Source organism: Sphaeramia orbicularis, chromosome 16 (genome assembly GCF_902148855.1).
Source record: "Sphaeramia orbicularis chromosome 16, fSphaOr1.1, whole genome shotgun sequence".
NCBI lineage: Eukaryota > Metazoa > Chordata > Actinopteri > Kurtiformes > Apogonidae > Sphaeramia > Sphaeramia orbicularis.
In genome coordinates, this window is record NC_043972.1 from 32,631,408 (window position 1) to 32,651,825 (window position 20,418).

The 20,418-nt window shown below is 37.8% G+C and overlaps 3 protein-coding genes across 8 annotated transcripts in view; 2 read left to right on the forward strand and 1 right to left on the reverse strand.

Moving 5' to 3' along the window:
- The window catches only part of fhod3b (formin homology 2 domain containing 3b), a 114,318-nt gene extending 111,608 nt beyond the window's left edge, over positions 1 to 2,710 (forward strand). For all 4 annotated transcript variants that reach the window (XM_030157321.1, XM_030157322.1, XM_030157323.1 and 1 more), the window contains 2 exons: positions 4 to 165; positions 278 to 2,710. In XM_030157321.1, the coding sequence (XP_030013181.1) occupies positions 4 to 165; positions 278 to 360 (245 nt within the window). In that variant the 3' untranslated portion in view covers positions 361 to 2,710. The remainder of the gene's footprint in view (positions 1 to 3; positions 166 to 277) is intronic.
- A 101-nt stretch (positions 2,711 to 2,811) lies between these two features.
- Positions 2,812 to 10,842, reverse strand: LOC115435120 (retinoic acid receptor RXR-beta-A-like). 3 transcript variants are annotated; one of them, XM_030157327.1, is made up of 11 exons: positions 10,669 to 10,842; positions 9,498 to 9,691; positions 8,953 to 9,106; positions 8,598 to 8,786; positions 7,215 to 7,375; positions 6,949 to 7,078; positions 5,093 to 5,219; positions 4,957 to 4,998; positions 4,774 to 4,865; positions 4,582 to 4,687; positions 2,812 to 4,488 (listed from the first exon to the last, which is right to left on the reverse strand). In XM_030157327.1, exons 2-11 carry the CDS (start codon positions 9,636 to 9,638, stop codon positions 4,341 to 4,343), a joined length of 1,290 nt encoding a protein of 429 aa, XP_030013187.1. In that variant the 5' UTR covers positions 9,639 to 9,691; positions 10,669 to 10,842; the 3' UTR covers positions 2,812 to 4,340. The 3 variants fall into 3 exon arrangements, with proteins under 3 accessions (XP_030013187.1, XP_030013186.1, XP_030013188.1); XM_030157326.1 differs by having other exon boundaries at positions 10,660 to 10,841; XM_030157328.1 differs by having other exon boundaries at positions 8,607 to 8,786; positions 10,660 to 10,839.
- Positions 10,843 to 12,065: 1,223 nt separating this feature from the next.
- On the forward strand, positions 12,066 to 16,086 carry LOC115434916 (uncharacterized). The gene is made up of 5 exons (XM_030157050.1): positions 12,066 to 12,202; positions 12,343 to 12,702; positions 13,950 to 14,282; positions 14,363 to 14,749; positions 14,838 to 16,086. The coding sequence occupies exons 1-5, from the start codon at positions 12,160 to 12,162 to the stop codon at positions 15,197 to 15,199; spliced, it is 1,485 nt and encodes a 494-aa protein (XP_030012910.1). The 5' UTR covers positions 12,066 to 12,159; the 3' UTR covers positions 15,200 to 16,086.
- Positions 16,087 to 20,418: the final 4,332 nt, after the last annotated feature.

Here is a 20,418-nt window from a genome sequence, read left to right on the forward strand (position 1 = left end):
TAGGGCGTGTTCCGCCGTGGTGCACCACCAACGACGACCCGGTGAACTGCACGGACGACACCGCCGATGAGATCATGGAGAGAATCGTTCGGTCGGCCACTCAGGGGCCCGGCCCGCGGACGCAGCCTCGAGAGAGGAGACGCTCCCGAGCCAACCGCAAATCATGTGAGTCATGAAAAACAATCTGCCTCAAAACACAACTCATGATCGAAATAGCATCAGCTGACGATCACCGGTCGACAGCTCTGTTATCTGAATCGCTGTTTTTCTTGCACAGTGAGGAGGACGTTGAAGAGCGGTTTGACGACGGAGGAGGCCAACGCTCTAGGCTTGTCCAGCGGGTCAGAGATGCAGGTTTGATCTGGATCTGGACATGAAGACGTGTGATGGCCCTTTCACTGCCCCCATCCAACCTGTTCCAGCTTTGGCACCGAATGACCCCAGCTTTGACGAGTTGATCTCATCTCTCATGCGTAATGTTTACACAGGCTCGACATTAAATGCGAATCCGAAAGACTGGAAGAGACGGGCAAAGAGCAGAAAACAGAGCACCGCCTTTAAACCACTAAGCTTTGCTATTGCTGGATAAACATCAACCTGCACTCACATAGCTTTCTTTCAATCATCCTTTGAACGTGACATGGCAGGAAAACGTGCTGAGGTGTGTTTTTCAAGGCCAGGGGCATCCGAACGGTTGCATCCGCCTCGACTGGAACGTACGCAGCCTGGTCCCGGGTTCAGTCATCCCTGCAGTTTTAGGGACAAATCAAGACGTGTTCATCTATTGAATAGATGCTTTGGGCGGAGGAGTTTTCTGTTATGTACTACTGTGGTAGTTTTGTGTTTCTATTCATTTTGCTCAAGAAGGTGCTCACATAAGGAACAAGTGCACTGGATATAAACATTGGGTATCAATGGAATGTGAAATCCTTGACACTGATAAACCACTTTGACATCTAAATCAGTTTAACCAGCAATTCAAAAGTAGCACAGTTTTTCATGACGTCTGATCTGATCGAAGTGCACAGATTCAGAGCAGGCGTTGGTGCAAGGAATTTAGAAAACAGACGTATTTAAAGAATAAAGGATGGTCACTGCATCATGATCAGACTAATACTCATCATGCAAACGTTTTCAGCTGAAGCAAATGTAGACATGTAGCATTACGTGACCTAATCTCACTGATGCAGATCGGACTCAGCGTTTTAATTAGTCGGAGACAGCAGGCACAACGTTACAGACGAGCAATCTTCACAAAGTTATTTTTTAGAAACTATGAGCTGCACATTTCAGAGTGCCTTTTAGAGACAGTTATTTATTAAGATGTTTTCAGGGACATATAATCAAGAAAATGTTACTACAACAGATGTGCAGTCTGCCAGGGCTGAGGATAATACTGCAATGTGCATCATTCACGAGCTGTGATTTTATTTTTAACCAGTGTTTTTAAAACTTGTCCTGATGACATTTCTGTTTCCTCTTCTGTTTTTATCATGTTATGTCTTGGATCAAAATAGTTTATAAAGATAGCTTTAACGTATTTATGACAACTCAAGAGTCTGGGTATGCACATTAGCTCTATCCTGTTGCCTTACTGTAGAATATGGACATGCGTTGTTTCACTCATGGTAAAAATGTACCAGTTTAAAATAGGTCAGGCCAAATTAATGTGCAGTTTAACTGGCATCACTGGAGATCCTGTCATTTCAAGGACATATATAGTATTCCTTCTTTCTTCAACTTTGAATGTGAACATCAGGGGTTACATGATTATTAGTAACACGGACGCACATAAAATCTCCATCATTTACCCGTTTTTAAACCAATTAAGCAGTGAAGTGAAAAAGCGGCGCCCACAGTTGAACTTTTGATAATATAGGTCTTGTTTTTTAAAACTGTTCTTGAGCTCATTTTGCCATAATCTGGAATGGCCTTGGCTAAATTACAAAATGTGATGAAAACAAGGAGCACTATGAGGCTATGTACAAAACCACACCAGCAGTTCATGTCTTTTTTTTTTCCCTGTTTTTAATTTACTGAAAATTACTCAGCACCTTAGAGTCAATGTGTAGCATGCAAGTTTTAGCCGAATAAAAGTAGAACTGAAGTTTTTGTTTTTTTTTTTTTTGGGGAGGGGGGAGAAAAGCCTGTGGTCTGTTCCCTAGATTGTACTTTTGTCAAAAACAAGACAGAATAGATGTGTAAAGTAATAGGGGAATGCTGTAAAATGATGTACATGTCACTTCAATGTCTATATGTTTTGGGGGTTTTTTTGCGCCATGTGTAGAATAGTGTATTATATACTTAAAAGCAGTATTATTCTAAACCTAATTTAAGCACGGTTTGATGAGGAATCACTTCGGCTTGAATCAGAGGGAGGTTCGGTTTGATAGTGAAAACTGTGGGGTTTGTGTGTGTTATTAAACTTTTTTCTTCGCAGACTGTCAAGTGATGAAGTGTGGGAAAAAAAGGAAAACATGCAGCAATCAATTTTACCAACTAGTCCTGTGGAATCCCCGTTGAAGCCTTGAATCTCATTGCACTCGACGTTTTATTTTAATTTAACGTTAGCCTTTGACACGCATCGCTGCCTGTGCCATAAGATCACTGTGGAACTTGGGACACAAGCGCTGCTCGACCGAGGCTTTCATTGCGTCTACGCCCACCGCAAAAACTATGTAACGACTACAATAAAAAGGCTCATATGATTTATCAGCTCTCCATTTGTTTTGCTTTGTTCAGTTCGAGCGGTGAAGGAAACGTGATGAAGATAAGCCAACAGCAAAAAAAAAAAAAAAAAAAGCCAATAGGAAAACTTAAGCCTCTTTATTTTTTAGTCCATACAACCCATGCTTCAAGTCACTTGATGTTCAAGAGCATTTTGAGGCCGATGACAGGTTTATCGATGCAGCTCATCTCGTGTTGAGACGTGGCCGTCATACAGACCTCATTTGGTCTTGTTAAAATTCCTATTTGTCCACAGGTGTTATGGATCTAAATGTGATTACACTTTGCCTTTAATAAATTGCAGAGACATAACGATGAACAAGACAGCTACCTAAAAAAAAAAAAAAACGATGGGGGGGGGGGGGGGGGGCAAAGGTAGGATATACAACTGAGCTTTTAAAAAAAAAAAAAAAAAAAGCACACAAAAAAAAACAGCTGAAACTGTCTCAGCAAATCCAGTGCAACCCAAGACATGTTCTGCTTTATTCTAGCTAAAAAAAAAAAAAGGAAAAAAAGGGCGAGAATTGTATAATTTTTTTTATCTCCTAATCATAATTCAGATTCTTCAATATACATTTTCCCTGAACAATTACTTTTGCACAGTACCTTAGAATTGTATAGATAAATTAACAACTGGAGTATTCCCTTTCCACCAGACAAGATTTACTTTTTAAAACCCCTGAATGACTGACAGGCAGAAAGCTCTTTACATTTTATATTGCTACATTTTGAACAAAGATTAACAAAGGGATTTTCATTGTTGCATATTTCTTAGGTTTCTGGTTTTGTGTGCGTCTGCACCAAAAAAAAGTCAAATTATCTCTTGAAATAGCACCAAAAGACAAACACCTAACCGTGTACCAGTCAGGTATATGTTCAAAGTATGTTTTAAAAATAGTACATAGCAAGTGTGCAGTGCAGTCTAATCGTTAACCACAACGTGATTAGATTTATAAAATGGCAAAGAAGTAAACAACACTAACTGTATATAACCAGACACATAAAGCTGATCCTCAATCAATGCAAACTCGTCAGAGCTGGTAGGTTGACTTGTCTTCGATCACAGGTCTGTTAGGATGTTTCTTTTGTTTATATCCTGACAATGGATCCAAGTCTACTCTGAGCTGCTGCTGGACTCGGGTTCCAGCAAATGTTTGGTAAAGTCGGATAATTTCAAATCTGGTTTCAATTGAAAAGTATAAAGACTACGTTGTTAATGTGTACTCATTACCCAGGTTGCCTTCTGCTTTAAAAAATAGATTCATGGAGAAACAACTGAAGCTCAATTACTGAGGTGTCTAAAAAATGTTTTATAAAAATGCATTTCCAAATTCTAGCTCCTGTGAGAGATATTTGTAAATGTTGACAGTTTTAAAAATACTTTAGTAACCGCAGTTACTTGTGAAGTTAATTCAGCATATAGCACCAGCTTGTAGATCATGCCAAGCCTTGGGTTTGGTCTAAAGAGCAAATCTGTGATGCACTAAAAGTGTAACCCAGACAGCAGTGAGACAAATTGACAAATCTTCAAAGAACTTAAAGTGCCACTCCAGTCCCACTCCAGCTTCCCAGACTTCAGCCATCTAAACCTAACCACAGTACACGTTTTGTTTCTAAGACAACTGATGGGGAGCTTCAAGCATTTCCATTAGGAAAGTGTCAATAGGTGTGTCACCGATCAGCTTGAAGAAGAAAAGATGCTCCAAGCACTTCAAGCCAATGGAACGCAGTGCAGGCAGTCGAAGGAGGAGCTTAGCAAACCTGCAACGACAAAAGATTTCGATCAGAAGATGCTGTTGACTGGCGTTTAACAATACAGGAGAGAGAGAATACAGAAGACAGACAATGACTGACCTTCCCTGCTGCTCTGGGTATTTCTGTTTGCAGTAGGCTTCCAATGATGCATAGACCTTTTCTCTAAGGAGCTCCACCTCACTAGTGTTGGAGAGTCCTTTAGCATCTGCAGAAAACGCATTAGTATGAACACCCACAGCCATGTCCTCCCATTTGGCTTTATTAAGAATGTGACATATTACTGCGACAAACCTGGGTTGAAGAGGACAATGGCTCGGAGGCAGCCCAGCTCTGTCTTGTCCATTTGCATATCTCTCATTTTATTGACAAGCTCAGTAAGAACCCTAAATAATGACAAAGATTTTAGTAAGTGAACAACACAAAAAAGTACATGTCAACTGTGACTTATTCTCTGAATTTAAGGGGTAATATTACCTGTCGAATATGGCACCGACTTCTGCACTCTGCACACTCTCCCTGTGCAAAAAAATAATACATTTTGCAACAGTTAGAAGGTTAAGCTAAACTCCACTTACAGTTGAAGTAATGGCCAGTTTGTCTGTTGATGTACCTGTCAAAAATGGCTCCAACTCCTGCACTGTGTGCACTGTCCCGCTGCAACTCAGAGGCCAGAAGAACTCCATCCTTCAAAGCGATCGAGCGATGGGAGAAGGAGGCAATGAGGAGCTCATTCCACCCTGGGACATTAAAATATGAGGCAAAACAGATGAGTGACAACTGAACTAAGAGCATTAACACTTAGATTTAACCCATAAAGACCCAATGCTGCTTTTGTGGCTCGCAAATTAATTTATCTCCATTTAACCTCTCTTAAGTGATTTACCATCATCATTTATCATCCTCAGTATTTAGCATTTTTCAATGGAAATCAGGTATTTTCCTATATTTTATATACTGATCATATAGAAAAAAATCTCAGATTAAACTTAATTGAAAACTTTCAGCAGATATCCATGTCTCAACATGAAAACAAGTGTCTATATTTGTCAAACTACATGTGTTTTTATTGGTGAATCAATGTTGCAGACAGTGACTGTTTCCACATTCACAATAGAGACTCTGAACATCCAAATGGGTCCTATCTGATGACCATGGAAAGATGACAAAACTATTTTATCTCAATCATTTACACAAATTGATAGAATTAGTGGTTCAACAGATATTAAATTTAGATCAGTAGATGGTTGTTGTTGCTGGCAGCTGTTTGGGTCTTTGCGGGTTAAAAGGTAGGCAAGTTATGAATGGAGAGACAGATACTAGCTTTATTTAACACATGTTAAGAATTACAACAATCAAACTGAAAAAAATAAAAACAAAACACTAGGACACGTGTGGACTGAAATCAGCTAAATAAGACCATTACCATACAGGTAAGACACAGGTACCATGAGACCTCCTGTTCCCCATCAACCTCTAGCACACCAAGTCTCACTCTCCATGTTACATCTACACACAATTCCCTTTGAAATGCTTTAACAAACTCAAGCCATTAATTGGAGTTTTCCCTTGTTGACTGCCATAACGCAATACTTGCACCTCAACTCTCTCTGGACCTCATCACCAATCAAAGCAACTACAGAAAACATCACTGATTACAGATCAGAGTTTCAAGTCTTCACTCTACTGCAGTTCAGTAACTAGTCAGTTAGTTTCCGTTTATTTTGAATATGCAATAAAAGTAAACACAATAATCATAAATTAGTGGTTATGAATAAAAACAGATTTCAAGAAAACATGAAAATTTATAACATATGATTGGAATCACATATTCGAAAAGGACTGGGAAGAAGTATAAACTTATTTACTCCCACCCCATCTCCACACAAGTCAATTATTTAACTTCCTATTAGAAAAATTTATTCCCTTGGATGTTTATGGAATTTGTTAATTACAATTGTAATTTTTCATAAAAATACACATACATACACACACCTATACAGACATACAAAAAATAAATTAAAACATTATTGACGATAACAACATGAATAAAGTACAATAGTTAATAAAATAAAAAAGAAAATCCAATAAAGGGAAGAAAAAACAACAAAAACAAAAAAAGAAAACTGAACTACAAATACACACTACTATTTGGTGGAAGAAATATGCTGCATTATTTACTTCCACATATGATTTGAGGTAAACGTCTTTAAGACTTTACACTTTATGATTACTCTTTAGCTAAAATGTGTAAGTAGAACGCTGTCAACACACTGGGACAGCTCCACCACAGCTTGTGTAATCGACAACAGTGACACACTAAAAACCCCAACAAAACATATTAGTCGTGCTGCCAACCTTAACAACATTATAAGCCTCAGCCTTGGTCTCAGTTGCCCTAAAGTGATTATTGCAATTATTGTTGTAAAGTGTGTTTCTTCAGACATGACTGCATGGTCTTTTTCTTACCTGCACGCAGAAGGATGACCTGATCATCAAGGGGCAGTTCACAAAAATGGGGGATTCTCTTCGCCCACTCAACCAAAGCAAACAGTTGTTTGTCCGCAGTCTGACAGATGTTGGTAACTGCATCCTGGGGCTATGACCAAACGAGTATAGCGTCATGTTAAAAACACTACTCATGGAGTTTATTCTAAAACACGGATCCAAAATCCATCATTCTGCAGTCAAGTTACTTGTAGAAATCTTTTGACTACAGTGTTTTAACCACTCACAGAGTTTCCTGCAGAGCCTGAATCTGTGTGAAGCTCAGTCTTTTGCTCCACAGCCGTCTCTGCTTCTAATATCTTCTCCACTGGCATCTCTTCATTCACTCCGACACTGAACTCCAACTCTCCCTCACGTTCTCGGTTCCTCTGGCGTTCCTCCTGGACCGCTGTGAGGGAAGGAATGGAAAGAACGGGTAGAACCCAAGAATGAAAGACAGTTTGGGGGGGGGGGGGGGGCAGTTAATATTTGGGTCAGAAAGATTTCTTTAATGCAAAAAATTCTCAGCCTCTGCAGGGAACCGCTCTAACGTGAAAACCAACCATTTTGTCAAAATACGCCTACAAACTCTGTATTCAGTCATTTATGACTGAAATGAAAACATAAAAATCTCTTTAGGACGTATCCTGAGATTTGATATTTAAATGAGATTCAAATGATGGTACTTGTTTCTCAGTGTATCTCTACTTTTGTTGAGTTTATTTCCATAATTAATAGAACCATAAGCACTTGAACTTGTTATCTGCCTGAGTTTCATCATCATCATCATGCTCTGTTGCTCTCAAGTTACATACGGCAAATCCGCTTAATGTTTCACTCTAAATGTTAGAATAACAATGCATTTACGAACTCAACAATTTTTACCCTTCCTGAAGCTCTGTGCTAACCAACCCAGGGCTTCATGAGGACAACTGCCACAAATACTAACGTTGGTCTAATGTTAGTCAATGCATCAATTGGGGGGGGGGGGGGGGGGGGTCTATATTGTCCACAGAAATCCAGCAAAAAGGGATTGCTGTGGGGACAATCACAATATTTTCTAAGTAAAGTAGAACAAAAGGTATAAACAGAACTGTATAAAAATTATAATGCTGGTACAGACAAAAGTACAGCCATAAGAAACTTGAATGAAAACACACTTGTACTGATAATAAAAACAATTTGTGATATTCTCACTTCTACACTTCATAACAATGGCACCATTACCATATCTACTACTGTTATTGTCAAATCTGCTGCTATTTTGCTCCATTATGCACCTCCTTGCCTCAAAACCATTACTGCATTACACTACCACCACTATTGTAAATAGATTTGATATCTATCTTTACACCATTTATTTATTCTTATTCTATTTTTAACTTTTAAAAAAATGCATGACACTAACAAGGTGAGAGAGAAACAGCATCTTAATTCTCTGTATTTCCTGTGCATCTAGTGAACTGACAATAAAAAAATCTTTGAATGTAAAGGAGATGTGAAGGAATGAACAACAAAAAATACTGTTGACACCTTTAGCTCATTTCTAAACTGACATCCACCCTCACCAGTCATGATAACCAAATACATTACAATACATCAATATTTGAATTATTTGATGTTGAACCTACAATTCATACCTTCCCTCTTCATGCCCATGGCAAGGCACTTCTGGTAGCGGCAGTACTGGCAGCGATTGCGCTGGCGTTTGTCAACCAGGCACTCTTTGTTATCCCTGCAGGTATAGCTCAGGTCTTTGCGCACAGTTCGTTTGAAGAAACCTTTGCAACCCTCACAGCTGTACACCCCATAGTGTTTGCCTGTATGTTACATAAATGAAAAAAAAAAAAAAACACATTTGGGAAAATTGAGCAAAATCAAACCATCAAACTGACACACAGTTTTGCATTTCCCCTGACAACTGTGCCAACTTTCTCTTCACATGATGTTTAACATGCTAATACTGCTTTTAGTGCATTCACTCACCAGAGGAGCGGTCTCCACAGATAACACAGAGGCGTTTCTGAGACATCATTATTCCAGGACTGTGAGCTGGCATGGGACGCAGGCCAAATGGAGGCTTGACATCTTCGGAGCTGCTGATGGAGTGCATCCCTGATACAGGTGCTGAAGAGCTAATCTGGATTTACAGTGGGGCCAAACAAGATCATCAAAACACCTTTAGTAGTTGACTGAATGTCATTTTAAGTAGAGCTTTACTAGTTTAACAAACTAAACAATTACTGGAAAACACTGCTTGTAACTGGTTAAAATATCAATATGTACAAAAAGAGCATATCAACTAGAGTTAAAAAAAAAATACTGCTGAGGTTTTAGATTTACTAAAACAGCTCAAGCAGGCAGCTAAACTAACAAAGATTCAGTACTCACATCATGCAGACTTCATTAATACATTTGTACACATAACAACAAAACTACAAATATTACAGCACCAAATGAGACTGATTTATTTATATATGCATGAAAACCTCGATGGAATAAAGTAGCAGGCTCTGGTAGTTGGGAAATACCTGGATGTTGCTGATGGGTCCAAATCCCAGAGATGGTGAGACTAAGGGGGAGTTGAGTGAGGGGCTAATAACTGTGAAAGGAGAACCCAGGACGTTGGTGGGGCTGTTGGACGCTGAGCTGTTGGGCTGCTGTGTGGACATGGCTATTACACTACCCAGTAAAAAGGATGATGTCCCGGCTGCAGGATGTCAATCTGTGGGTGACAAAAACAATTAGGATACGAACACCATCCTGCAGCCTTTTATCCTCTGCAACAACTATTGGGCAATCAACTCAACATGGGAAATCAAAATAATGTGTTACAGATGACTCTAGTTTAGTTGGTTCTACATTAACTATCATGCGAAATTTACGTAACGCTTATTTTTTATTGTGGACAAAGATTAAATTTAGGGTTAACGTTGACCTAAACAACGAAGTTCATTTCCTGCTTACTGACACGGTCATTTAAAACCCCAAATCCAATTATTTCAGCTATTGTGATACAACCACACTGTGCTTTACAACGATAAATTCACTCAAATCAAGCAATATTTGACAGATAATGTTTATCGCAGAGACAAAAACCTTACCTAAATAAATGTAACGTACATTGAAAAAATGTTAGCGGGTATGGCAATAACGTTACACGTTTGCTAACGACATGCAGCCAGGCTAACTCCAACTTTATTCCGTAGACGGCAGTGAATAATGCTTCACCTCAAATACATTTCATATTGTCTTTAACAAAATATCTAGCACTGCAATGCATGTAACTAATGGTGCGCTGCGTTTACTATTACAGATAGCTAATTAAAGCTAACGATGAACGCATACACGACTGGAGCAACTTAGCTAGGATACATTAGCTAACGTTAGCTTTGCTTGCCAGACTTCTAGCCGATGATATAACAGAGCACGACGATGGATTAAAACACTCCCAATTAACCAATACCACGTATGAAGCTTGACTATTCCACATTTGATGAACTATTACAATAATTCCACGCAATTATCAATGTTTTATTGTCAGCTGCGATTACCTCGTTAGCTTCAATTACTCCTAACTTAGCTAATTTGGCTAGCGTTAGCTAGCTAAATGCACGGGTAAGATCGGTAGTTTGTGAAGGCTTTTGTTGACAAGATAGCTAATGCTGGATATTACTATAAGGTATTACTTACCAGACACACCTTCGACGCATTGTTGAAAACCACTTTGCTATAAGCTTCTGGTTATTTTCCCACCCGTCCCAGACAGCGGGCCGACGCTCAGATCCAGTTTACTTCAACTTGACGCTGTTGTTGTTTACAGGCCATGATGGCTCAGAGCCAGGATCCCCAGAGCCAAAATGTCTCATGGGACCACCCATAACAGCACAGTCATATGACCACCCCCCCCAATCCGCCACTTAACTATTACTACATTCAATCATTTTATTATTCACCGACTTTACATTAAAAAGGCGAACTGTTATGAAACTGTTATGAAAGACACTGACCTTCCAAAATAATCTGCAAAAACACAACATCACACATCAGGGACAACAGGGACTGATTAATTCAAGGGGAAATAACACAGGGAATTAAAGGATAGAAAATATGTCATACTTTGACACAACCTAAAAAAAAAAAAAAAATACTATTATTTAATCATACTTTTTCATAACGTAGTTGTGAGTGAAAATTCAATGAACTCTAACTAAAATATGACATTAGATGATAAAATAATATGGACAGTCACACCTAAGGAAAGCTGCGATGTTTTTGTCTTTGACATTTCACAGAATATGTGCAACTTATTCTTGTTATGTTGTTGTTTAAGGCTGCATTACATTCCATCATCTAAAATGCATAAAAGACAACAGTGAGGTGAAGAATCAGGCTACCAGCAGGGATGTAAATTAATTTTACATCTTTCTATTTCTCAGCAAAGTAAAATGCAAATCTTGTTTGGATTATTCACATGTGCACTAACTGTAACTGTTTTACAATTTTATCTATGTAACATGCATTTATGCTTCACATATTTGGCAAAACCTCACATTTTCCCCTTTTCCTCAAACACATCTGGACGGATTATTCCATGTGATAGTGATGGACATTTGTCTCCTACTTGTCAATGGGAAGATCCACAGATACACTTATCAACAGTACATATTAATGTCTGAGACTGGTGTCTGATAAAACCTATTCTTAACTCAGCATTAGCATTTGTTTTCAGAATGGGCCTGGCGAGACATGGGAAAGTGCTCTATTGGACAAAAAACACGTTTACCTTCATTCCAGACCAAGCATGTCACTGGTGCTAACACCTTTTAGAGCTGAGAATCCCATATACAGTATTGCCAAATATATAGATCACGATATTGTTCACAAATTCATAAACAGTATTTTCATTAACAAATCAAATGCAAAATGTTGCATATTGGTGATCATTGACATTTACAGCAGGTATTATTACAGGTAATATGTCACTTCCTCTTACCACACCAGGAGTCAGAGTAATGAGTGCACGTGACAGAGAAACTTGAAAAACTGCTTTATCTACAGTTGCTCATGAAGAAACCAAGTGGCATTCTTACTCCGCACACTGCACTGTTCACACACTCTTCTGCTAACATTAGAAACTACAACAGGTTGTACAAGCTCAGTAAATTAGAGTAATTACATTACAGATGCATCATGATGAAAATCACTTCGATTTTGTCTCTCCTATTTATCTCAGGTTTGTAACTATTTTTCTATTCTTCATGGTTTTACAGATATTATATTTATGTTATGTGATATGTAAAATTTATTGTATACTGTACATGTTAATGGCTGTTTGGAACAATGCTGACAATAACACTACTTCCAATTCCACAGGATTTTGCTACTTCACTTTGTGCTCTTCAGATTTTCACCTCATTAAACGTTCTATGAACTATGAAGAAGCAAAAAACTACTGCAGAAACACATTTACGGATTTAGCTTCAGTCCACAACTTAACAGACATGAATAACTTGATAAAGGTAGTGTCAAACAACGCTCAAAGAGCCTGGATAGGACTGGAGATAGCTGATGTGCGGACATGGTATTGGTCTCGGCCAAATCAGAAGCTGGATTTCTTGAACTGGAGGGAAGGAGAGCCAAAAATAAATGATGAAGATAAATGTGGAGCAATGGATGAAGATGGCAAGTGGTTTGAAAGTGACTGTGATGCTCAAAGAAGCTTTGTTTGCCACAGTAAGTCAAGTAACATCACAATATACTAGAGCTGAAACTATCGACTATTACCCTGCCCCCCGAAGGGGAGGCTAGGGGTATTGTTTTTGGTTTAGTGTGTTTGTTTTTTTCTTTGTTTGTTAACACTCTAGCAGCAAAACTATTGGTTGAATTGATACCAAATTGGGTTTATAGATTGCCAGCGACCCAGATTAGATCTCATTACATTTTGGGAAAAGTAGGTCAAAGTTCAAATGTTTTATGAATTTTTTTTTTTTTTATCTTTTTTTGCCCATTCACTTATAATGGGTGAAATTTCAAATGTCTGTAGCAGCAAAACTGTTGGATGAATTCATGCCAAAATGGGTTTATAGATTGTCAGTGACCCAGAATAGATATCTTTACATTTTGGGGAAAGTAGGTCAAAGTTCAAATGTTTCATGAATTTTTAAAATCTTTTTTTTCCCCCATTTTCTTAAAATGGGCGAAATTTCACGTCTATAAAAACATCAATTTTGTTTCAATTTACTTCAAACTTGGCAAACATAGAGGCAATTGATTTGCTGACATCAGCACACGCATAGACATGATGACATCAGCTGGATCGATGCCAAAATAAGCTACAATACATGAGAGGGGCAGGGTTTGTTGTGCCTGGCACCACTTTTTTCCTTGATTTGATTTGAGTAAATGATTATTTGAATAGGTGAAGAAAATAGTAAAAATGTGAAATAAGACATATCTGAAAATGACAAAAACAACTTGTCCTTTACTCCAGAGCCAGCTGAAACAGCAACCACAAAAAGTATAAATATTAGATAGATAGATAGATAGATAGATAGATAGATAGATAGATAGATAGATAGATAGATAGATAGATAGATAGATAGATAGATAGATAGATAGATAGATAGATAGATAGATAGATAGATAGATAGATAGATAGATAGATAGATAGATAGATAGATAGAGAATTTGTATACAACTTACAAACAGCTTAATAAGTAACTAACATACAACTTTGTGGCGATCATAGCACCATGTGTCCATTTGAAACAACAGTGAAACCAATGTTTAGCGGCAGTAAAATGAAGGAATAGAAGCTTTGATTCAGGAAAATTGTGTTTTTTCATCAATTCAAGTTGATTAAATCAATTAATCATTTCAGCTGTACAATATAGTTAATTTGCCAGATGATACAAATCATCTTTCATTGCAGAACATAACCTTGTTTTAGATCATTAAAATATGAAACATTTCACTGACAGGAGTTCAGGATAACGGCAGCCACATTTTTGTTGCTGGGAAGCAATCGTGGAGGAATGCTCAAAGCCACTGCAGAGACCTGTTGACTGAACTGGTTAGCATAAACTCAGCCGAGGAGAATGAAGCTGTGAAAAATTTGTCCCAAAATGTGTGGATCGGCCTCTTCAAAGACCTTTGGAAGTGGTCTGATGGAAGCAACTCATCATTTCGCTTCTGGAAGCCAGGTCAGCCCAACTATCGTAACGATCAGGAGTGTGTTGCTGGTGTATTCAGAGACACCGGGCAGTGGAATGACTTGAGGTGCACCACTAGGCGCAGTTTTGTTTGTCGTGGGGGTAAGTTGCTGTTTGTTGCTCACATACAGTGGAACCATGTGTATAACAGTCATTTTCTCAGTGTTTATTTTCTCTTGCAGCAAATAAAGAAGTTCTAACAACAACCCTGGAGACAAGCACACAGGAGCCCCTCACAACAAATCCTCTAAGAACCAGTGAGACAACTCCTCCAGGCAATTCATCTCAAGACATCACGACAACTGTTCATTTCAGTGTGGTCGCTTCAACAAACCAATCAAACCCTGCTAATATTACCAGTGGCACAACCACAGCCACTGTATCAGAACCTGTGTCAAGTTCTGCCAACACTGAGCTTAACAATGTCACTACACAACTGGTGAACATAACAGCAGTAACACCTCTAACCTCTACCGTTCAAGTAACACAGGGATTTTCTGTATCACAATATTCAACTCAGAGTGAAACAACATTAGAACCCACTGAGAATAGTCACAGTTTGACTCCAGGTATGTTCATACTACAGCGATTAACACCAATTTTACATGAACAATTCAAATACTAATTCTGTTTTGTCTTTCTTATATCCCCTTAAAGGACGCATAGTATTAATTCAGAAAAATATGACATGGATGGAAGCTATGAGCTACTGCAGACAGCATCATATTGACCTGGTTTACATTACCACCAAAGACATTCAGCAGAAAGTGGCTGAAAAGGCAAAGAATGCCTCGTCGCCCCATGTTTGGCTCGGCTTACGCTATGCCTGTAACTTTAACTTCTGGTTCTGGACCAGATCGACCCTTGGCTGTTATCAGAACTGGGCCCCAGGACAAGGATCTGAGGGGATGTATGGCTGTGGCACAACTGGGGCCATTGAGGCCACTGGGGGGCAGCAGTGGGTAGGCTTGCCTCAGACTGAAAAACTGAACTTCATTTGCTTTGCATGTGGTGGGTGAGTGTGGAGAACTGGTAACATCATATACATATATATGTATATATAAAATAAAGATTCAGTGCTTCTCCAGCAATTGGGGAAATAAAGTATCTGTGTTTTTTCATTGTGATATTGTAGCATCTCTTCAGTCAACACTGCAATGATGCAGCCAATGGACTTTGACAGATTTTAACAGAGATATCATGGTTATTTTAGCCTCACTTATGACGTCGCCTTTGTCATCTTTGTTGAGATACAGCTGCCTGCCCTATTGTTGAGCTTGAATTTCATTGAATATGAAAACCTCATGTGGAGTGTAGGCGTGCACATTCACAGTCATGGGCAGCAAGAGTAATGTGAGAACATTGATCTGCCTGTGCCTTTCACTTGAGGTTACTATTTGCATGTTGACCCCTTAGGTGGGGCCCCCAAATTTTTTTTTTGGACCACAACAGCCTGGCCTCGATGCAGACTGCTTACTGCCCTCTCTGACCTGACCTTCACTAGCAGCCGCATGGAAGACAGAGCCCACAGACACTCACCTTCCTGTCTGCAGCCTTGAGGTGCACGGATCATGTGGAACCATGTGAAGTGGAACTGAGGGAACCCTTTTCAACATGGAAAAGTTGATTTTGTTACTTTTGTGTACTAAATGCAGTGGACAGTGTCAAATGTTACAGATTTTGTATAGAACCAGTCCTGAGAAATCTCATGTATTATCTGTATTTGATATCTGTTCTGTTGTCACATATCACTGCAACAAAAATCACTTCCTTCACTCCACTGAAAGACTAAACAAACTATGACATTTTTTTGTCAGGTAGCACAGAAGTTTATGTTTCCTGGAGTAGGAAAAAGATGAGCCTGTGTAAGAAATAACACAACATTGAAAAATGTATTGCTGTTGCTGCACTGTGACTTTCATTTAGTGTCATGAAAATCTTACACTGATATTTGATGTGTCTGTCTCCAAAAAAAACAGTAATAAAATGTTATATTTTACACTTTATAACTGTGGCTATAGGGAGTTTAGTATAGGGAGATTAAGTGTAAACCTTTTGGAAAAGATATGTTTAAATATTCAGGAGAGTACATTCAATTTTTTTAAACACACAAATACATTTTACAACATTGTACAACATTAAAGATCTCCATATTACACTGAATGTCCTCTTTGGAAGAAAAGTAAACTTTCATTTTTCAGGAAAGTGTCCTTTTAATATGTTGCATGATAGAATAAAAAAAAAAAATCCCTGTAATCACAGAATAACCTTTTTGGAAAAAGAAAACTATCAATATTCAGGAGAGTATGTTTAGCATTTGTAAACATACTAATACATTTTACATTATTACATGAAACATCTCCATACTACAACTGAATGCCCTCTTTGGAAGAAAAGTAAACTGTTATTATTCAGAAAAGTGTCCTTTTAATATGTTTGCCTAGTAGAATTAAATAACTCCATATAAACGCTGAATACCAGAACATAGAGCTTGTAATCCGCAGCTGCATATCGATAACTGCTTTTGCATCCACAATGAAGGTCTTGTCACTTGTCAATTACCACGGATCATTACACATGAGTGTGTCATAGCTTAGCTTCTCTGTGAAAAGGCGTTGGTCAGCGAGGCTCCCATCGGTTCAATGTTAACGTCCCATTGGGTCCAGTCTGCCCAGCTCTGGACTACCCCCTCACCTCCTTTTCTCACCCTCATCTCCTCTTGTGTGCTGTCCAGCTGGCTCTGACCTCTGACCCTTTCACCCTCACTCCTGACCCCTGGGGGACATTCCCACGCCACACCCTTTTGTGTACATCTCTCCATGGTAACCTCGTGGTCACTCCCACTGCATTTTTAGTGATTATGGTGATAGATGTAATTCACTTGCAGAGTGATCAGTGTAATGCAATCTAATTTGGCTAAATCCCAATTCATGTATGTGATGCTACATACCTAAAGATATCTATAAAAGTGAGTTAATTAAAAAAAAAAAAAAAAAAAAACTCCATATGCAAAAAGAAAAACTGCATTATTGCATGCATCAGTTTTTCAAATAAATTAATTGACTCTATAAGTTATAGACTACAAAATGCGCTTCATAATGTAAAAGCTTCTAACTGTGCTGACTGAGCATCAAAAGGAGCAGCTAACATTAACCTATAATTTGCTCTACAAGCACATTTTTCATTTTTGATATCTTTGGTGCACTTTCTAATTTAATGCTTTTGCACTGAGCACAAATATTAGTTTTTAACTTTACGCCTCTACCTGCCATGCGCACTTCTGTCTTTCCCATGTCCCCTTTTCTTCTTTGAGTGTGCACCCCTCCACAGATCCCTCCCTTCTTTTCCTTCTGTCACTTTCACAGTTAATTGTAGAAAAAGAGATTTTCTCCATTGAGGCCGAGTCTCTTAGGTAACCCCACTCCTGCATGAAATGAGATGGATAGAGGGGAAGAGATAGAGAAGGGGACATGGACAGGCAAACTGAACAAGCCGTGGACGAGGACGGACGCAGAGGAGTGTGGACTTAACAATATCTGAAAAGAGTTAGGGAATTTTACAGATTAATCTTTAATATTAATAAGGAAACATGATTAATAGCAGCTTTACTGGGACTATTATCACTATATTACTAGTGATGTATGATGTAAGTATGAAAGTAGTTAACACTATTGTGTGTTACTTAAATTCATTTTCATATAAGATAGTTTATAGATGAGATATCACCTGTTAGAATGAACTGAAAAAGGGATTATGATTTTGTTTTTAAACCATTTTTGACCATTTTTAGCCTCTACTTGAGTCCTTTTAATGATATAAACTATATAATAGCATCCAAAAATAATAATTATATTTTTTCTGCATGTTTAATTGTGTTTTTTACCAAACCAACCAGCCACTATAGGTTTTATTCCCAGGACTGAGAGATCCTAATCCTGTTAATTCCAATGTTGACAGGGAGTCTGGTGCTGATTGTCCAAACGCAATTCTTGTATTTCTTCTCCATGTCCAGGAGTTGTGGATGGACATCATGCCCTCGATTCTCATTTACTTCAAGTGCCATAGTTACAAAGGAAGGAATTTATCTGATGTCATGCAGAATGGTTGCAGTTCACGCTAGGAAATTATGCCATGAAATGACTGCACAAAGGGATTATATATTATTGTAGGATTTATATTGCTACGAATAAACTTCTAAGATGTGAAATTTAAAAAATGTTTACTGTAAGGAAGATTTGGAAGCATCACATTGAATTCTGAATATGACTTTTAATGTGAAGTTATGTTTCACAGGTCAGTTTTCTTAAAAAAGACTGAGTTTTTTAGGTGTATTTGACATCCAAGGCTGCAACTACTGTAGTGTTTTCCAAAGCCACATACACAGGAAAAGTGGAAAAAAAGCAATGTTTTCATTTGTTTAATACGTTTGAATAATAACACCAACCTGATTCAACTGGAAAACTGTTAAACAAGGAAATGAAGATCAGTTGTTTCCCGTGTTATCTTGAACATCTGTATGTGAAAAGTATTATTTGTTTCTCTCACTATCTGGGCTAAATAATGGGAAATTGTTGTAGAGGAAACTGTTGATGGTTAATATATGTGAAGTCTGGGCTGACTCAAATGAATCCTACAATCCAAGCCTGGATCATACAGGTCTTTGACCTTCATCATTTGCTGATAGTATTATTTTATCTGAGTCATCATTTTTCTTCTTTCTGATTAATTTAATATTGCTAATCTTAAGGTTCATGTTAATGCATATTGTATTGTATTATTTGATAAAAAAAAAAAAAAAAGTCTTAATATATTTAAAAATGTCTGTTGAAAGCTTGAAAACATTTAACTTTCCTGAGAGAACACTGATGAGCCAAACTTTTTTTTTTTTTTTTTTTTTTTTAACAATTAGTGACCTTATATGAACAGAAAATAAGTTAAAACTGAAATGACAAATTACATCTTCCCACAAAATATATCCATCTGCAGCTTACCAGTACGTTGTAATGATGAGGTAAAACTAGCAGAGACTCTAAGGATGGAAGTCTGTACATTGTTTTGTTATATCTGTTAATGAGTGTTTATATGTACATAAAAGCTGTGTATTAAGTAAAACTTGAATAAAGCTGTGAACATGTGATCAATTCTGTTGCAGTTTTAATGTACTTTAAATAAAAGTGTACCATTCATTTTGCATCAAGTATGTGTGTTTATTTGCTGTAGTGGATTGTACTTATGTATTTTTACCATGTTATTGGACCTGAACTTGAAGTATTAGTACTTTGTTTTGAGTATTTCCACACTTACTTATACGGTCACATATTGTACTTATTTAGTGATTTGTTACAGCTTTAGTTACTTTTTACATGGAAAAAAACCATGATTCATTTATTTTTATTCTTCTGCTAATATAGAAATGCCAAGTATGTAAGATTTATTCCACATTGGCAAACTACATTAAATTCTTCTGTTCTGATGACTGCTTTTACTCTTCATACTAATATATTTCTGATAATACTTCTATTTATATATTTTGAGTTCAGTACTTTACTTGTAGTGGAGTACTTCCACACTGAGGTAACTGAGTAAAAGATCTGAGTGATTCTTCTTTCACTATTTATTGGGGAAAAGCAGTGTAAAATACTTTCCTGCACTTTCTCTGCATTTACAGAGTAAAACCTTAAACTGATCCATGTCTGTTTCATGAAACACTCATCTGTTTCTTCTTATGTTCTCAGGATATAACTCTACAGCCTTTAAAACTGCATCCAGCTTAAAGTCAGATGACAACAAGGGGCTACATATGTTGAATAATAAGTTTATTAATAGCATGATAAGAGGTGAGGAATGTGCAAAACTCTTTTTGACCCATCAGTTGCATTGCACTCACTTCTGCAGAACCTAAACTCGATTTCTTGTAAATCACATGACTTGGGGAAATCTGGCTGACTCGCAGTGGCCAATGAGAGGATGGGTACATATTGTGAAATAGAGAGAAACACTTTCCATGCTGTGAGCCACGCAGTGCAATAAAATCTACTTTTACAAAATCAAACATCATCTGTTATTGCACTTTACATTTGGATGTATGTGCAACTCTTTATGTTGGATAAATATGTTTGTAAAAAACACTTTCAGTCATGTTGAGCTTCACACTTGACTGATCCAAAAAGCATGCCACACATGTGCAAACATAAATACAGTATATATCATTGTTTACTCATTTATGCATCAAATATTT